Source organism: Schistocerca nitens, chromosome 1 (genome assembly GCF_023898315.1).
Source record: "Schistocerca nitens isolate TAMUIC-IGC-003100 chromosome 1, iqSchNite1.1, whole genome shotgun sequence".
Lineage (NCBI taxonomy): Eukaryota > Metazoa > Arthropoda > Insecta > Orthoptera > Acrididae > Schistocerca > Schistocerca nitens.
In genome coordinates this window covers 244,702,782-244,721,924 of record NC_064614.1, presented here as the reverse complement: position 1 = coordinate 244,721,924, position 19,143 = coordinate 244,702,782, and the positions used below count along the sequence as shown (strand labels likewise).

General features: G+C 46.1%; 1 protein-coding gene across 9 annotated transcripts in view; it reads left to right on the top strand.

The window, feature by feature from the left end:
- The window catches only part of LOC126246592 (uncharacterized), a 175,465-nt gene that overhangs the window by 47,811 nt on the left and 108,511 nt on the right, over window positions 1-19,143 (top strand). For 8 of the 9 annotated variants that reach the window (XM_049948412.1, XM_049948413.1, XM_049948411.1 and 5 more), the window contains one exon: window positions 13,001-13,192. In XM_049948412.1, the coding sequence (XP_049804369.1) occupies window positions 13,001-13,192 (192 nt within the window). Of the gene's footprint in view, window positions 1-9,399; window positions 11,116-13,000; window positions 13,193-19,143 lie in introns of those variants that run through there. The other variant, XM_049948410.1, reaches the window with a different exon arrangement.

Here is a 19,143-nt window from a genome sequence, read left to right as displayed (position 1 = left end):
TTAGCTCTACTCCGCACGCTGCAGGCACAAGAAAATGATCGCTGAAGGTATGACACGAGCCACCACCCTGTTGTCTACCAGCCTGGCGACCTTGTCTGGATCTTTCATTCCTGTTCAGAAGGTTGGTCTCTCTGAGAAGCTCCCCAGGCACTACTTTGGCCCTTATAAGGTTGTAAGACAGTTGTCTGATGTTATGTATGAAATTGAAGATTTCGACCCTGACACAAGACGCTGAAAAATCAGAGATATGGTCCACATCCTTAGAATGAAACCCTATAAGGATCCTGCAACCCAGGGTAAATTTGAAGCTCCAGCGACAGGCAACAAATGGAAATGTGATGAAGAGTGTAGCGGCAAAAGAAGTTCTAAGAAGATCACCGCCAGGTTGAGAATCGGTCATCGGGAGTCGGAGTATGCAGGACCGATGACTCGTTCCCGGACTAGGATGATGTAACACCGAGATGCTGTTCTGTTGAGGAGGGAGCAGTGTAGCAGAAGAAGCTGAGTAGCTCCTGGACTGTACAATTCTAATTTCTATATTTAGTTCGAGTACATTCTAGAAGTATCCACAAATGTCAAGAATCATTGTACTGGAATGTTCTGTAGCTGTATATATACTGTATGTGTTCTGGCCTAAGGCAGTTCGCTCCGTTAAGTGAAGCTAGTGTTCGTAATTCATCTACTTACACCTTCTTCTACGTGATAATATTGACAGCTGTCAGGTGTGAATTACAGTGTTTCAGTTGAACTCTGAAAAGAAAATTAAGGTTAAAAAAAAAAAAAAAAAAAGCATTTAGGAATTCATTCTGCAGAGTATGGTAGATTGAAGTTTGAAGTCACCTTAATAGAATTTGTAAACACAGTGGAACCTAGTGAATTTGTTACCATAGAGCAAGGTTTTTTGGAGTCAACTGTAACTGAATATTTCGCAACAGATTTTGATGTTGATATGTCTGATGTTATTTGTATGAGTTGTTGTGTTGCACATAAGGTTGTACATTGCTAGTTGTAAAACTACTGCCAGCTGTTTCAGTTGTCTTAATGGAATTGGTTTGTGTTGTGAGCTATCAGAAGTGACATTGGAGTTTTATATATTTAAAGTATTCAGAGTATTGGTTAGACTACTTTTTAAATGCCCAGTTCTACAGCAAAATAATCATAAAGTGTTCTGAGCATGTGTTGTGAACTTATAAAAGTGGAAGAGGCTATACAAAATGATACTGTATGTATTTTCCATAACTCATCTTTCAGTGTTGTCAACGTGATGTTACCATATTTCAACAGTATTTTTATCTCAAATTACCTTAAGGTAATGAATGACAGTTGCAGGAATAAAAACTTGGGAAATAAAAGGAAACTTTCCAATCTGATGTAGTGTGCAATGTTTTTGATGTACAGTACTAAAATAAAAACAAATGTTACCCATTGCATTGTATTATTTATATATATATATCCCTTCTACTGTTCCCTTAATCTTATGTGACTAGTGCTGTAATTTAGAGCTAGAAATGTTTTTGCCCAGTGCAAACTGCATTGCAGCCACATGATGTTTGTCTGTTAAGTGCTTTATGGGTATTTTACAATTTACAAATATTGACTGAAATTGCTGATGGATTCCGTGCTCATTTTGGTGATGCTGGACTGTTACATCTTTTAACTCTAGTTCACACCCTTATTTGCAGTCTATTGTACAGGAAAACTTCAAAACACTTCTCTCCTCACACTATTAGTTTAGGTGTCATAACTTCATGCTTTTGATGTAGACTCAAGTAACAAGGAACTCTATAGTCTGGTAGATTTTTACACTGCTAGGATAAAATTTCTATTATTTTTCTCTTTCTCACAACTGGTATAAAACAGCAAACATAAAGTCAAGAAATAGAAAACACACACACGCAAATGTAAAATATGTATTGCTCCCCCCATTGTTGAGTGTAGGTCAGTGGAGCTACATCTTAAAGAATGTGTTTCAGGAAATACCAGAGCAGCCAATTTTGAAATATTTTTCTTAAAATGATGAGCATTACCAATGTGTATAAATGCATAAAAAGTGCTGGACACTATTACTTTTTAACTACTGGCATATTATTTCCAGAGGGTCTAATTTGTCTTGTCAAGTTTAAGAATTTCTCAGCATTGTACTTTCTACTGACGACCATGACAAGTGGCGTAGTAATGCTTAAATTAGATTAGTGGCAATGAATATTGTGATGTGAACTGAAAAAGACAAAAGTGGTACAAAGCTGTAAAGCTGTTAGTTTCTGCTTTACTGCTGGCTTAATTATACATATGCAATAAGTCGATGAAAATGTGGGATTGGAAAAATTATTTTGAAGAAAGAGGTTGGCACTGGTTATGAAAAACACTGCTTGGTATTTTTAAGCCTAATTGTACAATTTTGAGGCTAATGAACATTAATTAGAACTCCATTTATGCTTGATGGTGGTAGAGGGGTGTTGAAATTGGCAGTTAATTCTTTTAACATATGAATGTGCTTTAAATTACAGATACTAAAATTCAATAAATATTCAGCTGAAAAGGGACATTTGAATAAGTAGCGATAAGTACCCATATACCACAGCAAGTTTATTTGTATTTGGCAAATTCCCACAGTGATGTTTTCTGGCCACAGTAATTGGCCAACAAAAAGCAGCGAGCACGGCATTTCCCAACCAAACATTCCAGCCAATTAGTTGGAGGTGGCCATGTCTTTAAACACAATGCTGATGAAATTATGTTTCTAATAAGTGTCTCACAACTTTAGTTGACAATATTCATTCTTCGGAATTTTGCATTTGTCACACTGTGGGTAGCAATGGCATTTCATTCAAATGTAATTTTCCTCTTATAACTGAAATTCGTGACATATTTTGTTTTTATGTGTAATGTACAACAGAGCAAACTTCCTTGATTGTTTAATGTGTTTTTTGTTCTAGGAGTTGATTTTTTCCCCTCCAGTGGTTGTGATAATGTCCTGTAATCAGCAAAGAGAGTTATTACCTTGTGACCATGAGTGTTCGGGAAGTGGATTGATCTCTTATCACATTTAACGTTGCTTCTTATATGCTGAGCTGAGGAACCCTTACATTAAAAAAATATGGGACACAATTTCTGGCTAGCACTTCCCTTCAGGAGGCAAACAATTTAGTATAGTGCATGCAAAACACCATGGCTGGTAGATGCGCAGATAACAGGGCATGTGTGGGGAGAGTGGTGGTGGTGGGGGCTGCAAGTAGGTGTTGTAAGGGAAATGCTGAGTGCTGGAAAGGAAGTGCTTTTCTAATCAGAAGCCTACACTCACATTTTTTGTAAATATTACACGGGTCCCCTGCATAACCACATTTGCATGGTGACCATTCAGAAAGATCTGTCACAAAGTCTTTTGTTAGTATCTAAAAAGAATTCCACTGAAAATGTGGCTATTTATTTTCACCTGGTTCATTAACCATTTGCAACTTCCAGAGCAGTGCCATTTGTAATCTCCAGGGAAGTGTCACAAGTGGGGAATCTTAAGTAAAACCTATGCATTTCTGTTGTTGCCATGTTAAAATTTGCTTATTTTAGTGGAGTTTACACAGTCTCACCTCACTAACATGTTGCACAGATGCAATTGCAAGAGAATTCTGAAACAGTGGTTTATTACGTGAGGAACTGAGGAAAAGTAAGACCCGCCAGGGTAGCCAAGAGCGCTAATGTGCTGCTTCCTGGACTCGGGCGCACCGGCCCCGGATCGAATCCGACCGGCGGATTAACGCTGAGGGCCGGTGTGCTGGCCAGCCTGGATGTGGTTTTTAGGCGGTTTTCCACATCCTGCTGGGTGAATACCGGGCTGGTCCCCACGTTCCGCCTCAGTTACACGTGTCGCAGACATTTGAAACACATCTGCACTATTTCACGATTTACACTGGACGCAGACAGTTGGGATACACTGATTCCGTCCTGGGGGGTTCGGGCTTGCGGCAGGAAGGGCATCTGGCCATCCCTAAAGCTACCATTGCCAAATCTGTTGTAACCACGCTGACCCTGCGATCGCTGTGGGACTATGGCAGAAGCGAAAGAAAGAACTGAGAAAAAGTTAGGTCAGCATCTTATAAAAAAGCGTATCCTCAGTACAGAATAAACATTTAATGACTTCACTTATTTTGTTCCAAATCCCATAGCATTTCTCATATCATTAACTCTTTCCTTGGAAAAGTCAGTAGTTAGTGGAATAGCACATTAGGTAATGAAGTTTTGCATAATAACTATACGACAAAATACTCTCCTCTTTGTGTGCTATAATTTGCCAAAATCTCATTTCAATATCTCAAACTGTTTGTGAAATATGAGGAATGTTGTCGATATTTCAGTCTGCCTTTATTGCTGGTGCGGTCTGATTGCAAATGATTGCGCTACATCAAATCAACTTTATCAAGAATTGTGACAGACCTCCACACAGATCTAAAGAAAAATTCAATATGTTCGCTAAATTTAATATGCAGGAACACATTATGTAATACGTACCAAATGCAAAATCATACTGACACCTACTTTTCATTGTGAACTTTTTTGAATTACTTGCAGTGTCTTGCTTCCACATAAATATCACAATAACTATGACCAGTAATGAAATGATGGGCACATCATAGGGAACCTGACATATAAAGCTACAAGTAAAGCAAAAAAATTTTTTTTTACCCAGTAGTTTCCGTAAAATCGCTTGAGAAGGAGTGCAGGGCGTGCACATTGATTCTGTCATCTTTGACTGGCCAAAAGGTGGCAAACATGTGTCGGCCTCACCTTATGAACAAATGAATGAACGTGCCCAGCATTTTGGACGAAAACTGGGTACTGCGCATTGGCCACCATATCCTGTTTGACCTATACTGCTGTTAGACACACATATAAGTACACACATTGTTAGCCTTCTAAACTACTACCCTTCATTGTTGAGGAGAGAATAGTAGTTTAGGAAAGGTTAAAAAGAAAAGGCATGTCACTCAGACTGCAGAATGAGAGGAATCTGGTTGTTGTGAGGACCATGGGAGACAAAGAAGGGGGATTTATTAATGAGAGTAGGAGGTTGTAGATAGTAAGTTGGTGTGAATATTGTCGACTATTGTTCAGTGGTGGTGACAGAGAGGAGTAAGGATGGATTAGAGAAGGGGTGCTCAACCTTTTCAGGCTTGAGATGTTCTGCATGCAATCTGTTCATTTAGTGATCAACTGACTTAAAAATTCGTTAATGTTTAAGCACAAACCAACACGATAGACAAAATTAACAATTTTAATTGCACAAAATACATAAGTTAATTTTCTCTTCATCAAAGGTTGTAGGCCTGCTACTCAATTTTCAGGGTATTACACATGTGAAAAAAAAATAAAATGTATACCATCATAAATGGTGAAAAATGTTTAGTGAGATACTTGGCTATGCGTGTCATTGGCAAGTTTACAATAATCTCGTGAATAATTTGTCAGATAAAGTGTTGCACAGTCTGAAAGACGAGGACTGGTCTGTTTATTTCTTGCTATGTAAATCGTTGCCTCCCATAGGTATGCTGATCCAGAAAACAATAAAATGTATGATGGCACTTTTAAAATGTTAGGGTAGGTTTCTACATTCACTAATTTCCAGAAGATATCTTCATTGTATCGTGACTTTTAGGAAAAGTCATTTTGAACTGATTTATTTCCTTAAGGTTCAGTCTCACTGCATGAGAAAAGAGTACTCATTTCACTTGAAATATCTTCCACATCCAGTTTTTGGAAAGGTTGAGTTGTGAAAGCTAGAACAGATTCCACTGTCTCGAAATCTAAAAATTTATTTTCAGACTCTGTCTTCAGTGCTGTGAGGTTGGCCATATACTACTATGGAGACTTTTGCTCCAATGATTTTTGTTGATCTTTCAGGTGTGAATATATTTAAAGAAAGTGTGCACGTTTTATTTTCTGTAACTGTACTATTCGAAGGTCAACTTTTTGCATGAATCACCTTATATTTAGAATTATGATGGTTAAGTTTTCCCTTGAAGTTCTTTGTTTAACTCATTTAGCTAAAATGTTGTATCAGTTACAGATGGCAGGTCCAACAAGCAGCTCAACTTGTACAGTTATAAGTAATCTCCCTCTCTTTCAGACACAAAAGATTTTATTGCTGGCAGAAGTTCTCTAAATCTGTTACCTCTACTCAGCCATTAAACTTTGGTGCGGAGTAGCAGGTCTCCACATAGGCTAACCATCTCTTCTAGTAGCATTCTAAACTTTCTTCTCAGCAGTGATTGTGATCAAATTGAATTTACAATTTTTGCAAGAATACTCATAATGTGTGCCATTTTCAAAATGTCTCAGCAAAGCCCTTGCTGATGCACAGCACAGTCATACTTATAGGCTGTACAAAAAGTGATTGTTGTGATTGTAATTTACTTATAATATTAGAAAGTTTCTTCATCCTCAACTCACTACCAGCCGCTGCTTCCAGTTTGGAGCTTTTGTGAAGTGTTCTAAAATGTCATTCAGTGTTTCCCATTTTAGATATGACTAAAGCAGCAGTATGCATCTTTATGCACTGTAACAAAAAACTGTTCTCATTCCTCAGATAAGTGGTAAACTTTTCTGTGTTTAGCTGCATTTTCTTGCCAGTAACACATTACTAAGTGAGAAGTATAACTTGGCACATTGTAAAGCTCCTCACTTTTCTCATTAATGACTTTTCTGTTTATTTTTGCGCTGTCTGTCTGTCAGACTCAAGTATGGAAGGTTTAAGTAGAGATCACACGAAAATAACATGACCATGTGCCTTAAATGAAAATGTGTCACTTATACTTTTCAAATTTTATAGTTACTTAATTAAAGAAGAAAGAATGTCGCTTTGAAATAACAACAGTACAAGTCAAATTAGTTTATTGTTTCTTTTGCACTTAACACATTTCCCTAACAATGCCTACACTGATAAAGTCTCATTTAACAGTTATGTTTATTTTGCATTCACTCTAAACCATTAATTGCTGCATTGCATTTCCACATTAATGAAACATAGAAGCTTATTCATATACAGTTCGTTATCAATGAGTTTCTCTACCACGATGGCTGTGTTTCTCCATAACAATGACTGATCCTCAAATGTGAAGCTGTATCAACCATAAATCTCTAAATTATTCCCATGTGCTTTTCCATGAAATTATTGAAATACTTTGCTTCTATAAACCGATGTAACACTTTCAAATATACTGATGAATTCTTCTCTGGTTATCAGCTGGGTGATGGCGTCGTCTTGTTGCAACGTTTCAATGAGTTTTCCACCCATCACTTCGCCAGAAGATGATGGGTACGAAAGTCATTGAAACGTTGTGACAAGGCGACGCCACCATCCAGCTGATAACCTGAGAAGAAGTCATCAGTGGAATACGCCAAGAAAGACTACAATCGCATATACTTTCAAATATAAATTCCAAATTCTACTAGGTTCTACATGTTACTTATCTATGGCATGACAATGCATGACCACTCCATACAGAAGTTCGATACTATCTCTTCTCCCCATAAAAGATGGCACGTGACCCTCAGTGCTAAGGCTTTGTCTTTATCTAGCAAGACAGTGCTTTCACAGAGAAAAGGTGTACTCTGCTTCGAAAGTTCCAGAAGCCAGTGGTAAGTAAGTAGAATATCAATATGTTGTGCCATCAAAGATAGCAGTACTCCTTAAAGCGTAGACTCTCTATTTCCAGTCATTAGCATTAGGCAACGGTCAGGAGACTTCATGCTGTAATGGTTTGGAGATGTTCGTTGCCAGTTGTACAGCATACTATTTGCTGGTATTGATTGCAGTGTCGCTGAGCTGTGCTGGCATTGTGATGTGTATTGTACTATTTTGATCACAGTTGTTTTGAAAATGACCGATGAGGTGGTTATTTGGCATGTCAATACGAACAGCAATATCTATTTCCATAACACAAAGTATTTTACGCATCGCCACTTCCGTCATTCATATTGTTTGTTCATGTAAGATCAAACACAGAAGTTTGTGTTGCCTACTGGAGGCAGAGCTGCTTCCTTTCCTCCACCCCCCTCCCTCCCCTCCCCACCCCACCCCACCCCGCCCTCTCCCACCAGACCACCTTCCTGCACACTGCACCTCCTGACAGCAAACGCTGAATGCTTTCCCTGCAACCCTCACTCCCAAAGTGCCAAGTTTGTGAGTAGCAATCTTACCAAGCAGGAGGAAAGGCTGTTGCTTGGTGTGAGTGTTAAAGACAGTGAAATTCAGATGGAGATGAAAGAGGCAAAGACAGTGTTGTCAGTTTTATCTTCTCATAACATGTGCAAAATACATATTTTCAAAAAAACACTTGTTTTACAGAAGTAGCTTCTGCAAACAGAGTTTGGGCAAAGATCATGAAAGATCAGCTCATGAAGCCAAGCAGATTGACTGGTCCATTGTGATCAATGGGTTGAGCCGTTCTGATTTAGACGGAGGGAAATAAACTTGGGGTTTGCCACTAACACCATAGGACTTGGACGAGCAGTTCAATGACATGTATAGCATCTTCCAAAGGTGTTGTAAGATGAAAATCAATAAGAGTAATGAAATGTAGTTGGTGAGAGAATTAGATTGGGAAATGAGACGCAGAAAGTAGTAGATGAGTTCTGATCTGCTGAAAGCAAAATAATTGCTGGCAGAGGTAAAGATGATACAAATGATAATTTCGAATAGTAAGAACAGGTTTCCAAAAAAGAAAGACTTTTAACACCCAACATAAAGGAATTAATTTTGGAAATTTTTTGTGTGGAGTGTAGCCTTGTACAGAAATGAAAAAATGGATGTTAAACAGCACAGATAAGTAGAATGCAAAGTCCAAGAAGAAAATAGATGCTTCTGAAATGTAGTGCTATCGACAAAGTTTGAAGTCTTACCTTCATAACAGAGAACCTCATTGATTTTGTGTCACAGGGATGAACTCAACCTCAGAATGGGTAAATGTAAAATGGGGTCCCAAGAGAGTTGGTACAGGGCCTAGTCTTGAGCTTAATGTACATAAATTATCTTTCAGTGGCCTTAAGGTTGGTTCAAAAATTCTGTTTATGACAAAAACACACTAATCAACAGTGCAAAATCAGCTCTACCAGACAGCTCAGTGACAGCTAGAGAGACCAACAACTGGTTTACAACAGACTGTTTTAGTTTGGGCTGTCACATATGTACAAGTCTCAGATTTCATAATTACAGCGATGTTCTCAGACACGTTGTGACTTTAATCATTATTATTGGTAGACATTTGTGTCTCACAAATCACTTATCTCAGGTTTCTTCCAGTTCCAATAATAGCATTTCATCACCACCAGTATTGTAGTGTAGTGGCATTAAACATTTCTGAATTGCAGTCGTGTAGGCTGCAGCCTGGCTGTCTGACTGTGTGCCAGATGTTTGCCCACCTGTCTGCAGGAAGGTCTTGAGTCATTGCATTGCCTTGGCACTGCATCTGGACTGAAGTGATGACCTGTATGAGTTCCATATTGTAATGGCACAGGTCCAGGCAGTAGCCCATTGCCAAATTCAAGGCATTGGTTGCAGTCAACCGAAGCAGCATTTCAACATACTGACAAATTCCTCAGTGCCAACCCATTTCTCTGGTTATATCCAGCCTTCAAGAAGGTTCAAAGGCACTGAAGTATTCACGAGTACTTTTCTTCCCCATTAACAACCCCCTTTTCATGTATATATACTTCTAGGCTAGCCTAGTAGATCATTGATACAGTTGGGCTATGCAGTGACATCCATTGTGTCAGTCTCTGCTAAGGAGTCACTGACATTCTTCTGATGCATTTGTCATTGATGCTGCTGGTTTTCAAACTGACTGCTGCCTAATGGCCTAGCCATCATGTCACCTTCACATGGCTGCCATCTCCATGACACTGTCAGCTGGAGGTCCTCCGTCCACCACAGGTCCAAAGTATGGATGGAGATCATCCCAGTTCCATGCCACTGGGGTCCTATGATGCCAGATGCATCACCCCAGAGATCGGTCCAGGGTTTGTCATCTGGATGTTAATGCTGTCTCCACTAGGCTAGCCACTGGCCTACCTCACTCAGGACACCCAAGGCATGACCCTGTCATGCCATCTTGACTTGGTAACAGCCAGCTGCTCAGCATGCACTGATAACCAAAGTTGCTGGCTACCGGACTTACTCTTTGAGAAGCGCTTACAGGGGTGCATCCACACTAGTGTTCCTGAGTGCAAAGTTAAATGCTTGTTGTCTGCTTACTGCATGCGTGGTAGTTAACAATAAAGAACTTTTGACACCTGGCCCCTCCACCCACCTCCAGCAGAGAACTACTTGCCCATTCCATTCTCTGTATTAACTGTACGATATCAAACGGGAGTAGGCAATCAGAATTGAACAAATCAGCTGTGGTTTATTGCAGTATTTTATTTTGCCTCTTCTGTTGTTCATATGTATCTTCTGTTGTTCTTATGTAAATAAATGACCTGCCACTTGGCTTATCATAAGATAGCTGTTTCGTTCTTGAAGATGACACAAGTGTAGGAGTAAATAGTAGTGCCAGTCCTTTTGCTGAAAAGGCAGCAAAGTATTTGGAAAAAAAAAAATCTGCAAATGGTTCAAGTCAATTATTGATATACATACTCTGCTAACCACTGAAGATTATGTCAATAGAAAGCATCCATCATATCAAATACTAGGGCTTCTTCATATTCCAGTTTTATTTGGAGTGTGTGGGGAAAGATAGTTGAAATGCATTTGTGTGCTCTGTAAATTAATCTAATTTTGTCTGCAAAGTCACAGTGGGAGCAAACGATTCGTACCAGGAGGAATACAAGGGGGTGGGGGCTCTACTATATTCCTTGATTCTTCTGTTATTTATTTTCAGAATTGTGTGGATAGTATTGAACTTCTTCATTCACACTGTGAAAACCACTGTGAAGAGCATGACAGTGGATACTTCCTATTATCCCAGCAAGTTATTAAGGCTTCTTCCTGTTCCATTTGTGATGGAGCACAGGAAGAATGACTGTTGAAATGCCTCTGAAATTAATGCTGTTATTAATCCTAATCTTGCCATCACAATCTCTACTGCAGCAATACATAGATCATTGAAAGCCAGTTCTTGAAACTTTGTAAGTACTTTAGTGGGATAATTGCCGTGTACCTTCAAGCGTCTACCAATTCAGATTTGTGATCTTTTCTGTGAAGCTCTCCTGTGAGTCAAAAAACAAATTCTAGTTTTTTGACTGCTGCTTAACAGTATACACTAATGAACTAAAACAGTATAACCACCTGCCTAATAGCTTGTTTGTGCGTCTTTGGAATGAAAAACGTCGCCATTTCTGTGTATCAGGGATCTGACGGTTTGTTGGTAGGTTTGTGGAGGTATGTGGCAGTATGTGGCATTAGATGTCCATGCACAAGTCGTGTAACTTGAATAAATAACAGGCTGCTGATTTGCATATATGGTGATGGCACCTGGTGGTGACCAAGATGGCTTCAATATGACTTACATCAGGTGAATTTGGTAGCCGAGACATCAATGTCAGTTCACTATAATGCTCCTCAGACAACTGTAGCATGGTTCTATCTTCGAGACATGGACAATTATACTCCTGAAAGGTGATATTGCCATCAGGAAAGACACTGTGTATGAAGGGATGCAGATGATTCGCAGCTGTCAGCGTGTCTTCGATTACTACCACAGGTTCCATACAAGTGCAGGAGAATTTCTCCCATAGCACAATATTGGTCCCACCAGCCTGCATCGATGACGTGCTGTACGTTTCGAGCTGCGGTTCACCTTGATGATGACTTTTGTGGAGACAACCACCAACCTAGTGTAGCAAAAATGTGATTCGCTTGAAGAGCCGACATATTTCCATTGATCGGTGGTTGAATCCTGATGGTCCCATGCTGACTGCAATCGTAATTGACTTTGTCGTTGGGTCAACATGTCAACACATACAGGAGCTCCATGTTCAACAATGTACAAATAATGATGTGCTCCGAAACGCTTCTGTGTGCACCAGCATTGTGCTCTTTCAGCAGAGAAGCCACAGATCACCAATATCATACTTTATAGAGCAGACAAGTCTCTGAACCTCACGTTCTGTGAAGAGCCGTGCACATGCAATGATTTAGCGTCCAGTGGTAGTTTCAGTTCCTCCTACCTCTCACAGTAGATGCCACATTTGACGAGCTTCACTGTTTTCAAGATACTCATTCAGAGGCTCTGCGTAATAATTATCTGCTCTTGTCAAAGTGACTTGTCTCAGTGAATTTCCCCATTTGATGCCCATATCTTCGCTTGGGTTGTCACCTGCCCATGTCTGATCCACTTACAAACTTTTGTTACTGCATCTCGTTCCTGCAACGCCACCAAGCGGCATCCTATGTTGTGGTGGCAATGGTCATAAGGTTTTGGCTCATCAGTGTATGTATTCATTAATGCCATTTATAGTTACCAATATTTATATTTTCTCAAAAAATAGTGAAAAACTGTGATTGTAGTACTAGGACTTCAAAGAGGCTAACATTAAGAGAGAAAAGTCAGATACACATATACCGAGCGAGGTGGCGCAGTGGTTAGCACACTGGACTCGCATTCGGGAGGACGACGGTTCAATCCCGTCTCCGGCCATCCTGATTTAGGTTTTCCGTGATTTCCCTAAATCGTTTCAGGCAAATGCCGGGATGGTTCCTTTGAAAGGGCACGGCCGATTTCCTTCCCAATCCTTCCCTCACCCGAGCTTGCGCTCCGTCTCTAATGACCTCGTTGTCGACGGGACGTTAAACACTAACCACCACCACCATCAGATACACATATTCAATAATTTGCTGAAGTATATATGCCTTCTAGGGTTTTTTGTTGTAATTTATTATTGCTTGAATGTTTTGGCATTTGATTTACCATCATTTGTTTGTGTGAATAGTTTAAAGTTGGATTAAAAAACATTCTTTTGGGCACTTACAGTGGAAAGTAATTACTGATGAAATATTTTTTGCCCTGTACAGAACAAGTGAAAAAATTCAGCTTAGACACAGACAGCAACTTCCAGAACCAGTTGATGAAATGACAGCTGATGTTATGCATTATGCCTCGGATTCAAAGGATCCTTTCAATCTCTCTCATATGGCATTGTCAATGCCAGTAAATATTCATTATGGAAGTACAGCTGGTGCTAAACAAGAAGACAGTGATAACTCGTGAGTTTTATCTGCTTTCTTTAAATAATTAAGTATTAAAGCAAATTATTTTACCCGAGATATTGTGGCATGGAGCAAGTAAGTACACATTTTCTATGTGATCTGATGATAATTTTAAGTTGTTATGTTACTGCAGACCACACATTATTTTATGAAAAGAGTGGGTATTTGTGACTGTCATAGTTGCACTCCTGACAGGTCATAATTGCGCTGTTTTCTACTTTTAAATTAATTTATATTGTCATAATTTGACCACACAAATACATCTGACTAATAATGGAATGAATGAAATAACTACTTACACTGTAATTCATTGAAGTTGAACATAGAAGCTTAACATTCAAACTTGCACCCCAACCCCACCCACACCCACACCCACACCCACACCTACACCTACACCTACACCTACACCTCCTGACCCTTGGCTTCTGCCACTCTGCCCCTGCACATACTGTCCTTGTCCCTCTGCTCCTAGCTACTGTCTTACGCCTAACCCCCTCACCCCTAACTCCCACCACCATAGCCTCTACACCCCCAGTGTAGGTCCTACCCCTGCCACCATAGATCCTATCACACCCCATTGCCTCTACATCTACATAGATACTCCTCAAGTCACTGTAAAGTGCGTGGCGGATGTACCCTGTACTTCTATTTGTCATTTCCCCTCCTGTACCACTCACGAATAGAACAAGGGAAAAACAATTGTCTTTAATGACTTTGTATGAGCCCAAATTTCTTGTATCTTACCTTCATGCTCTTTACACAGAATGTGTGTTGGTGGCAGCAGAATCGTTTGGCAGTCAGCTTCAAATGCTGGTTCTCTAAATTTACTCAATAGTGTTTCTCGAAAAGAAGGACGCCTTCCCTCCAGGGATTCCCATCTGAGTAACCAAAACATCTCCTTAACACTTACATTTTGTTGAAACCTACCAGGAACAAAACTAGCAGCCCTCCTCTGAATTTCTTCAATGTCTTCCTTCATCCGACTTGGCGCGGATCCCAAACCCTTGAGCAGTACTCGAGAACAGGTCGCACCAGCGTCCTATATGCGGTCTTCTTTACAGATGAACCACTCCTTCCTAAAATTCACCCAATAAACCGAAGTCAACCATTTGCCTCCCCTATCACAATTTTCACATGCTTGTTCCACCTCATATTGCTTTGCAGCATTTGGCACAGATATTTAAATTGATTTGACTGTGTCAACAGGACACTAGTAATACTGCATTCGAACATTACAGGTTTGTTCTTCCAGCTCATCCGCATTAACTTACATTTTTCCACATTTAGGGCTAGCTGCCATTCAACAAACGCCAACTTTGTCTTGCATCTTCCTACATTCACTCAAGTTTGACTTCTTACCATATACCACGGCATCATCAGCAAACTACAGCAGACTGCTACCCACTCTGTCCACTAAATCATTTATGGATATAGAGAACAACAGCAGTCCTGTCACACTTCACCGAGGAACTCCTGACGTTACCATTGTTTCTGATGAACACTCACCATCAAGGGTAACATGCTGGGTTCTATTATATAAGAAGTCTTCGAGACGCTCACATATTTGAGAATTACTGCTATGCCTGTACCTTCATTAACAGCCTGCATAGGAGCACTGTGCCGCCCCCCCCCCACACCCTCCTCCTCCTCCTCCTCCTCCTCCTCCTGTCGTCACCATAGCCACTACCCACAATAGAGCATCTGCTCCTGCCCCTGTCCATAAGCACGTCAATCGTTGCTTCACTCTGCACTCATATGCACCACCCTTGTTGACTCTACACCCACCAAACCTCCTTGTGCCCCTAACCACCTCCTTGACTCTACACCCACCAAACCTCCTTGTGCCCCTAACCACCTTCTTGACTCTACACAACCTACCCCACCAATCACCCCTACAACTTTACTTAAATCTATACCCCCACCACAACCCTGTACCCCCACCACAACCCTGTACCCCCACCACAACCCTGTACCCCCACCACAACCCTGTACCCCCACCACAACCCTGTACCCCCACCACAACCCTGTACCCCCACCACAACCCTGTACCCCCACCACAACCCTGTACCCACACCACAACCCTATATCCTACTACCAAGCCACTACACCCCAACCCCTACTGTGCTGCCCAGCTGCTACCCCTCCTCCTACTTTCCCTGACCCAGCTACCCTCACCTCTCGCTACCCTAGCCCTTGCTCCCACCACTCGTGACCCCACTCCCCGCGCTATCGTCCCTGACACCCTCTTTCCCACCACTCGTGCCCCTCTGCCGCCATTGCCTCTGATGTCATTGTCCCTGCCGCTATCCCCCCCCCCCAACCCCCCCTACCCCCCCGCCATCCCTCTCAATGCCATCGATCCATCGAGCGAGGTGGCGCAGTGGTTAGCACACTGGACTCGCATTCGGGAGGATGACGGTTCAATCCTGTCTCCGGCCATCCTGATTTAGGTTTTCCATGATTTCCCTCAATCGTTTCAGGCAAATGCCGGGATGGTTCCTTTGAAAGGGCACGGCCGATTTCCTTCCCAATCCTTCCTTAACCCGAGCTTACGCTCCATCTCTAATGACCTCGTTGTCGACGGGACGTTAAACACTAACCACCACCACCACCACCGCCATCGATCCAAGCGTCCTCTCCCTTGCTGCCATTGTCCTCGCCCCCCGTCACCATTGTTCAAATGGTTCAAATGGCTCTGAGCACTATTGGACTTAACATCTATGGTCATCAGTCCCCTAGAACTTAGAAGTACTTAAACCTAACTAACCTAAGGACAGCACACAACACCCAGCCATCATGAGGCAGAGAAAATCCCTGACCCCGCCGGGAATCGTCACCATTGTCCTCGACCCCCTGTCACCATTGTCCTCGCTTCCTGTCCCTATTGTCCTAGTCTCCTGTTGTCTTTGCCCCCCCCCCCCCCCCCCCCCCCCAACCCACCAACCCACCAACCGCCTTTGCACACTGTCATCCATGCCCCTTCTGCCTTAAACTCCACTGCTCTCTCCACACTCACACTGCATGTCCACTCACCCTCGCCCCTGTCATCTATGCTCTGCCCTTGTTCGCTCCCACCACCCATGCACACCCATGCGTGCCCCTGCCACCATCACCCCATCCACGTCCCCATCAGCCTCACCCTGCCCACACCCTGCACATACCCAAGCCACCCTCGCCCTGCCCACAGCCGCGCCACCCCCGCCCTGCCCACAGCCCCGCCACCTCCTCGCCCTGCCCACAGCCGAACCATCCCCACACCGAGCAAGGTGGCGTAGTGGTTAGCACACTGGACTTGCATTCGGGAGGACGATGGTTCAATCCCGCGTCCGGCCATCCTGATTTAGGTTTTCCTTGATTTCCTTAAATCGCTTCAGGCAAATGCCGGGATGGTTCCCTTGAAAGGGCATGGCCGACTTGCTTCCCCATCCTTACCTAATTCAATGATTCCCCTGTCCTTGCTGTTAGGTCTCTACCCCTAAACAACCCAAAACTCCCCCCCCCCCCCCCGCCACCCCCTTGCCCTGCCCACACCCCCAAGACCCCTTCGCGCTGCCCACACCCCCGCTACCCCCTCGCGCTGCCCACACCCCCAAGACCCCTTCGCGCTGCCCACACCCCTGCTACCCCATCGCGCTGCCCACACCCCCGCTACCCCCTCGCGCTGCCCACACCCCCGCTACCCCCTCGCGCTGCCCACACCCCCGCTACCACCTCGCGCTGCCCACACCCCCGCTACCCCCTCGCGCTGCCCACACCCCCGCTACCCCCTCGCGCTGCCCACACCCCCGCTACCCCCTCGCGCTGCCCACACCCCCGCTACCCCCTCGCGCTGCCCACACCCCCGCTACCCCCTCGCGCTGCCCACACCCCCGCCACCCCCTCGCGCTGCCCACACCCCCGCCACCCCCTCGCGCTGCCCACACCCCAGCCACCCCCTCGCGCTGCCCACACCCCAGCCACCCCGCGCCTTGCCCACACCCCAGCCACCCCTCGCCTTGCCCACACCCCAGCCACCCCGCGCCTTGCCCACACCCCCGCCACCCCTCGCCTTGCCCACACCCCAGCCACCCCGCGCCTTGCCCACACCCCCGCCACCCCTCGCCTTGCCCACACCCCCGCCACGCCTCGCGTTGCCCACACCCCCGCCACGCCTCGCGTTGCCCACACCCCCGCCACGCCTCGCGTTGCCCACACCCCCCCGCCACGCCTCGCGTTGCCCACACCCCCGCCACGCCTCGCGTTGCCCACACCCCCCCGACACGCCTCGCGTTGCCCACACCCCCCCGCCACGCCTCGCGTTGCCCACACCCCCCCGCCACGCCTCGCGTTGCCCACACCCCCCCGCCACGCCTCGCCTTGCCCACACCCCCCCGCCACGCCTCGCCTTGCCCACACCCCCCCGCCACGCCTCGCCTTGCCCACACCCCCCCGCCACGCCTCGCCTTGCCCACACCCCCCCGCCACGCCTCGCCTTGCCCACACCCCCCCGCCACGCCTCGCCTTGCCCAAACCCCCCCGCCACGTCTCGCCTTGCCCACACCCCCCCGCCACGCCTCGCCTTGCCCACACCCCCGCCACCCCTCGCGCTGCCCACACTCCGCCACCCCTCGTCCTGCCCACCCCCCGCCACCCCTCGCCCTGCCCACCCCCCGCCACCCCTCGCTCTGCCCACACCGCTGCCACCCCCTTTCCCATCCACCCCCTCGCCCCTGGTGTTTATCATTCCCTTGCCCCGCCACCCTTTCTCCCCATCCTCACCTCAGCTGCCAAAGTCCCTCCGGCCTCTCGCTTGCTGCCACAGTCCCTCCGGCCTCTCGCTTGCTGCCACAGTCCCTCCGGCCTCTCGCTTGCTGCCACAGTCCCTCCGGCCTCTCGCTTGCTGCCACAGTCCCTCCGGCCTCTCGCTTGCTGCCACAGTCCCTCCGGCCTCTCGCTTGCTGCCACAGTCCCTCCGGCCTCTCGCTTGCTGCCACAGTCCCTCCGGCCTCTCGCTTGCCTGTGCCGCCCCGGCCTCTCGCTTGCCTGTGCCGCCCCGGCCTCTCGCTTGCCTGTGCCGCCCCGGCCTCTCGCTTGCCTGTGCCGCCCCGGCCTCTCGCTTGCCTGTGCCGCCCCAGCCCCTCCGCCGTCTCGCTTGCCTGTGCCGCCCCAGCCCCTCCGGCGTCTCGCTTGCCTGTGCCGCCCCAGCCCCTCCGGCGTCTCGCTTGCCTGTGCCGCCCCAGCCCCTCCGGCGTCTCGCTTGCCTGTGCCGCCCCAGCCCCTCCGGCGTCTCGCTTGCCTGTGCCGCCCCAGCCCCTCCGGCGTCTCGCTTGCCTGTGCCGCCCCAGCCCCTCCGGCCTCTCGCTTGCCTGTGCCGCCCCAGCCCCTCCGGCGTCTCGCTTGCCTGTGCCGCCCCAGCCCCTCCGGCCTCTCGCTTGCCTGTGCCGCCCCAGCCCCTCCGGCGTCTCGCTTGCCTGTGCCGCCCCAGCCCCTCCGGCGTCTCGCTTGCCTGTGCCGCCACAGCCCCTCCGGCGTCTCGCTTGCCTGTGCCGCCCCAGCCCCTCCGGCGTCTCGCTTGCCTGTGCCGCCCCAGCCCCTCCGGCGTCTCGCTTGCCTGTGCCGCCCCAGCCCCTCCGGCGTCTCGCTTGCCTGTGCCGCCCCAGCCCCTCCGGCGTCTCGCTTGCCTGTGCCGTCCCAGCCCCTCCGGCCTCTAGCTTGCCTGTGCCGCCAAAGCCCCTCCGGCCTCTAGCTTGCCTGTGCCGCCACAGCCCCTCCGGCCTCTCGCTTGCCTGTGGCGCCACAGGCCCTTCGGCCTCTCGCTTGCTTGTGCTGCCACAGTCCCTTTGCCCTTACCATTGCCTCTATTGCCTTAGTCCCAGTGGCATAACCCTTGCACCCTTCCACCCCACCTTGCCCCCACCTCTTTCCATCCCTCCATGCCCCTCCAGTTTCTCCCTGCCCCTTTCCTTCCT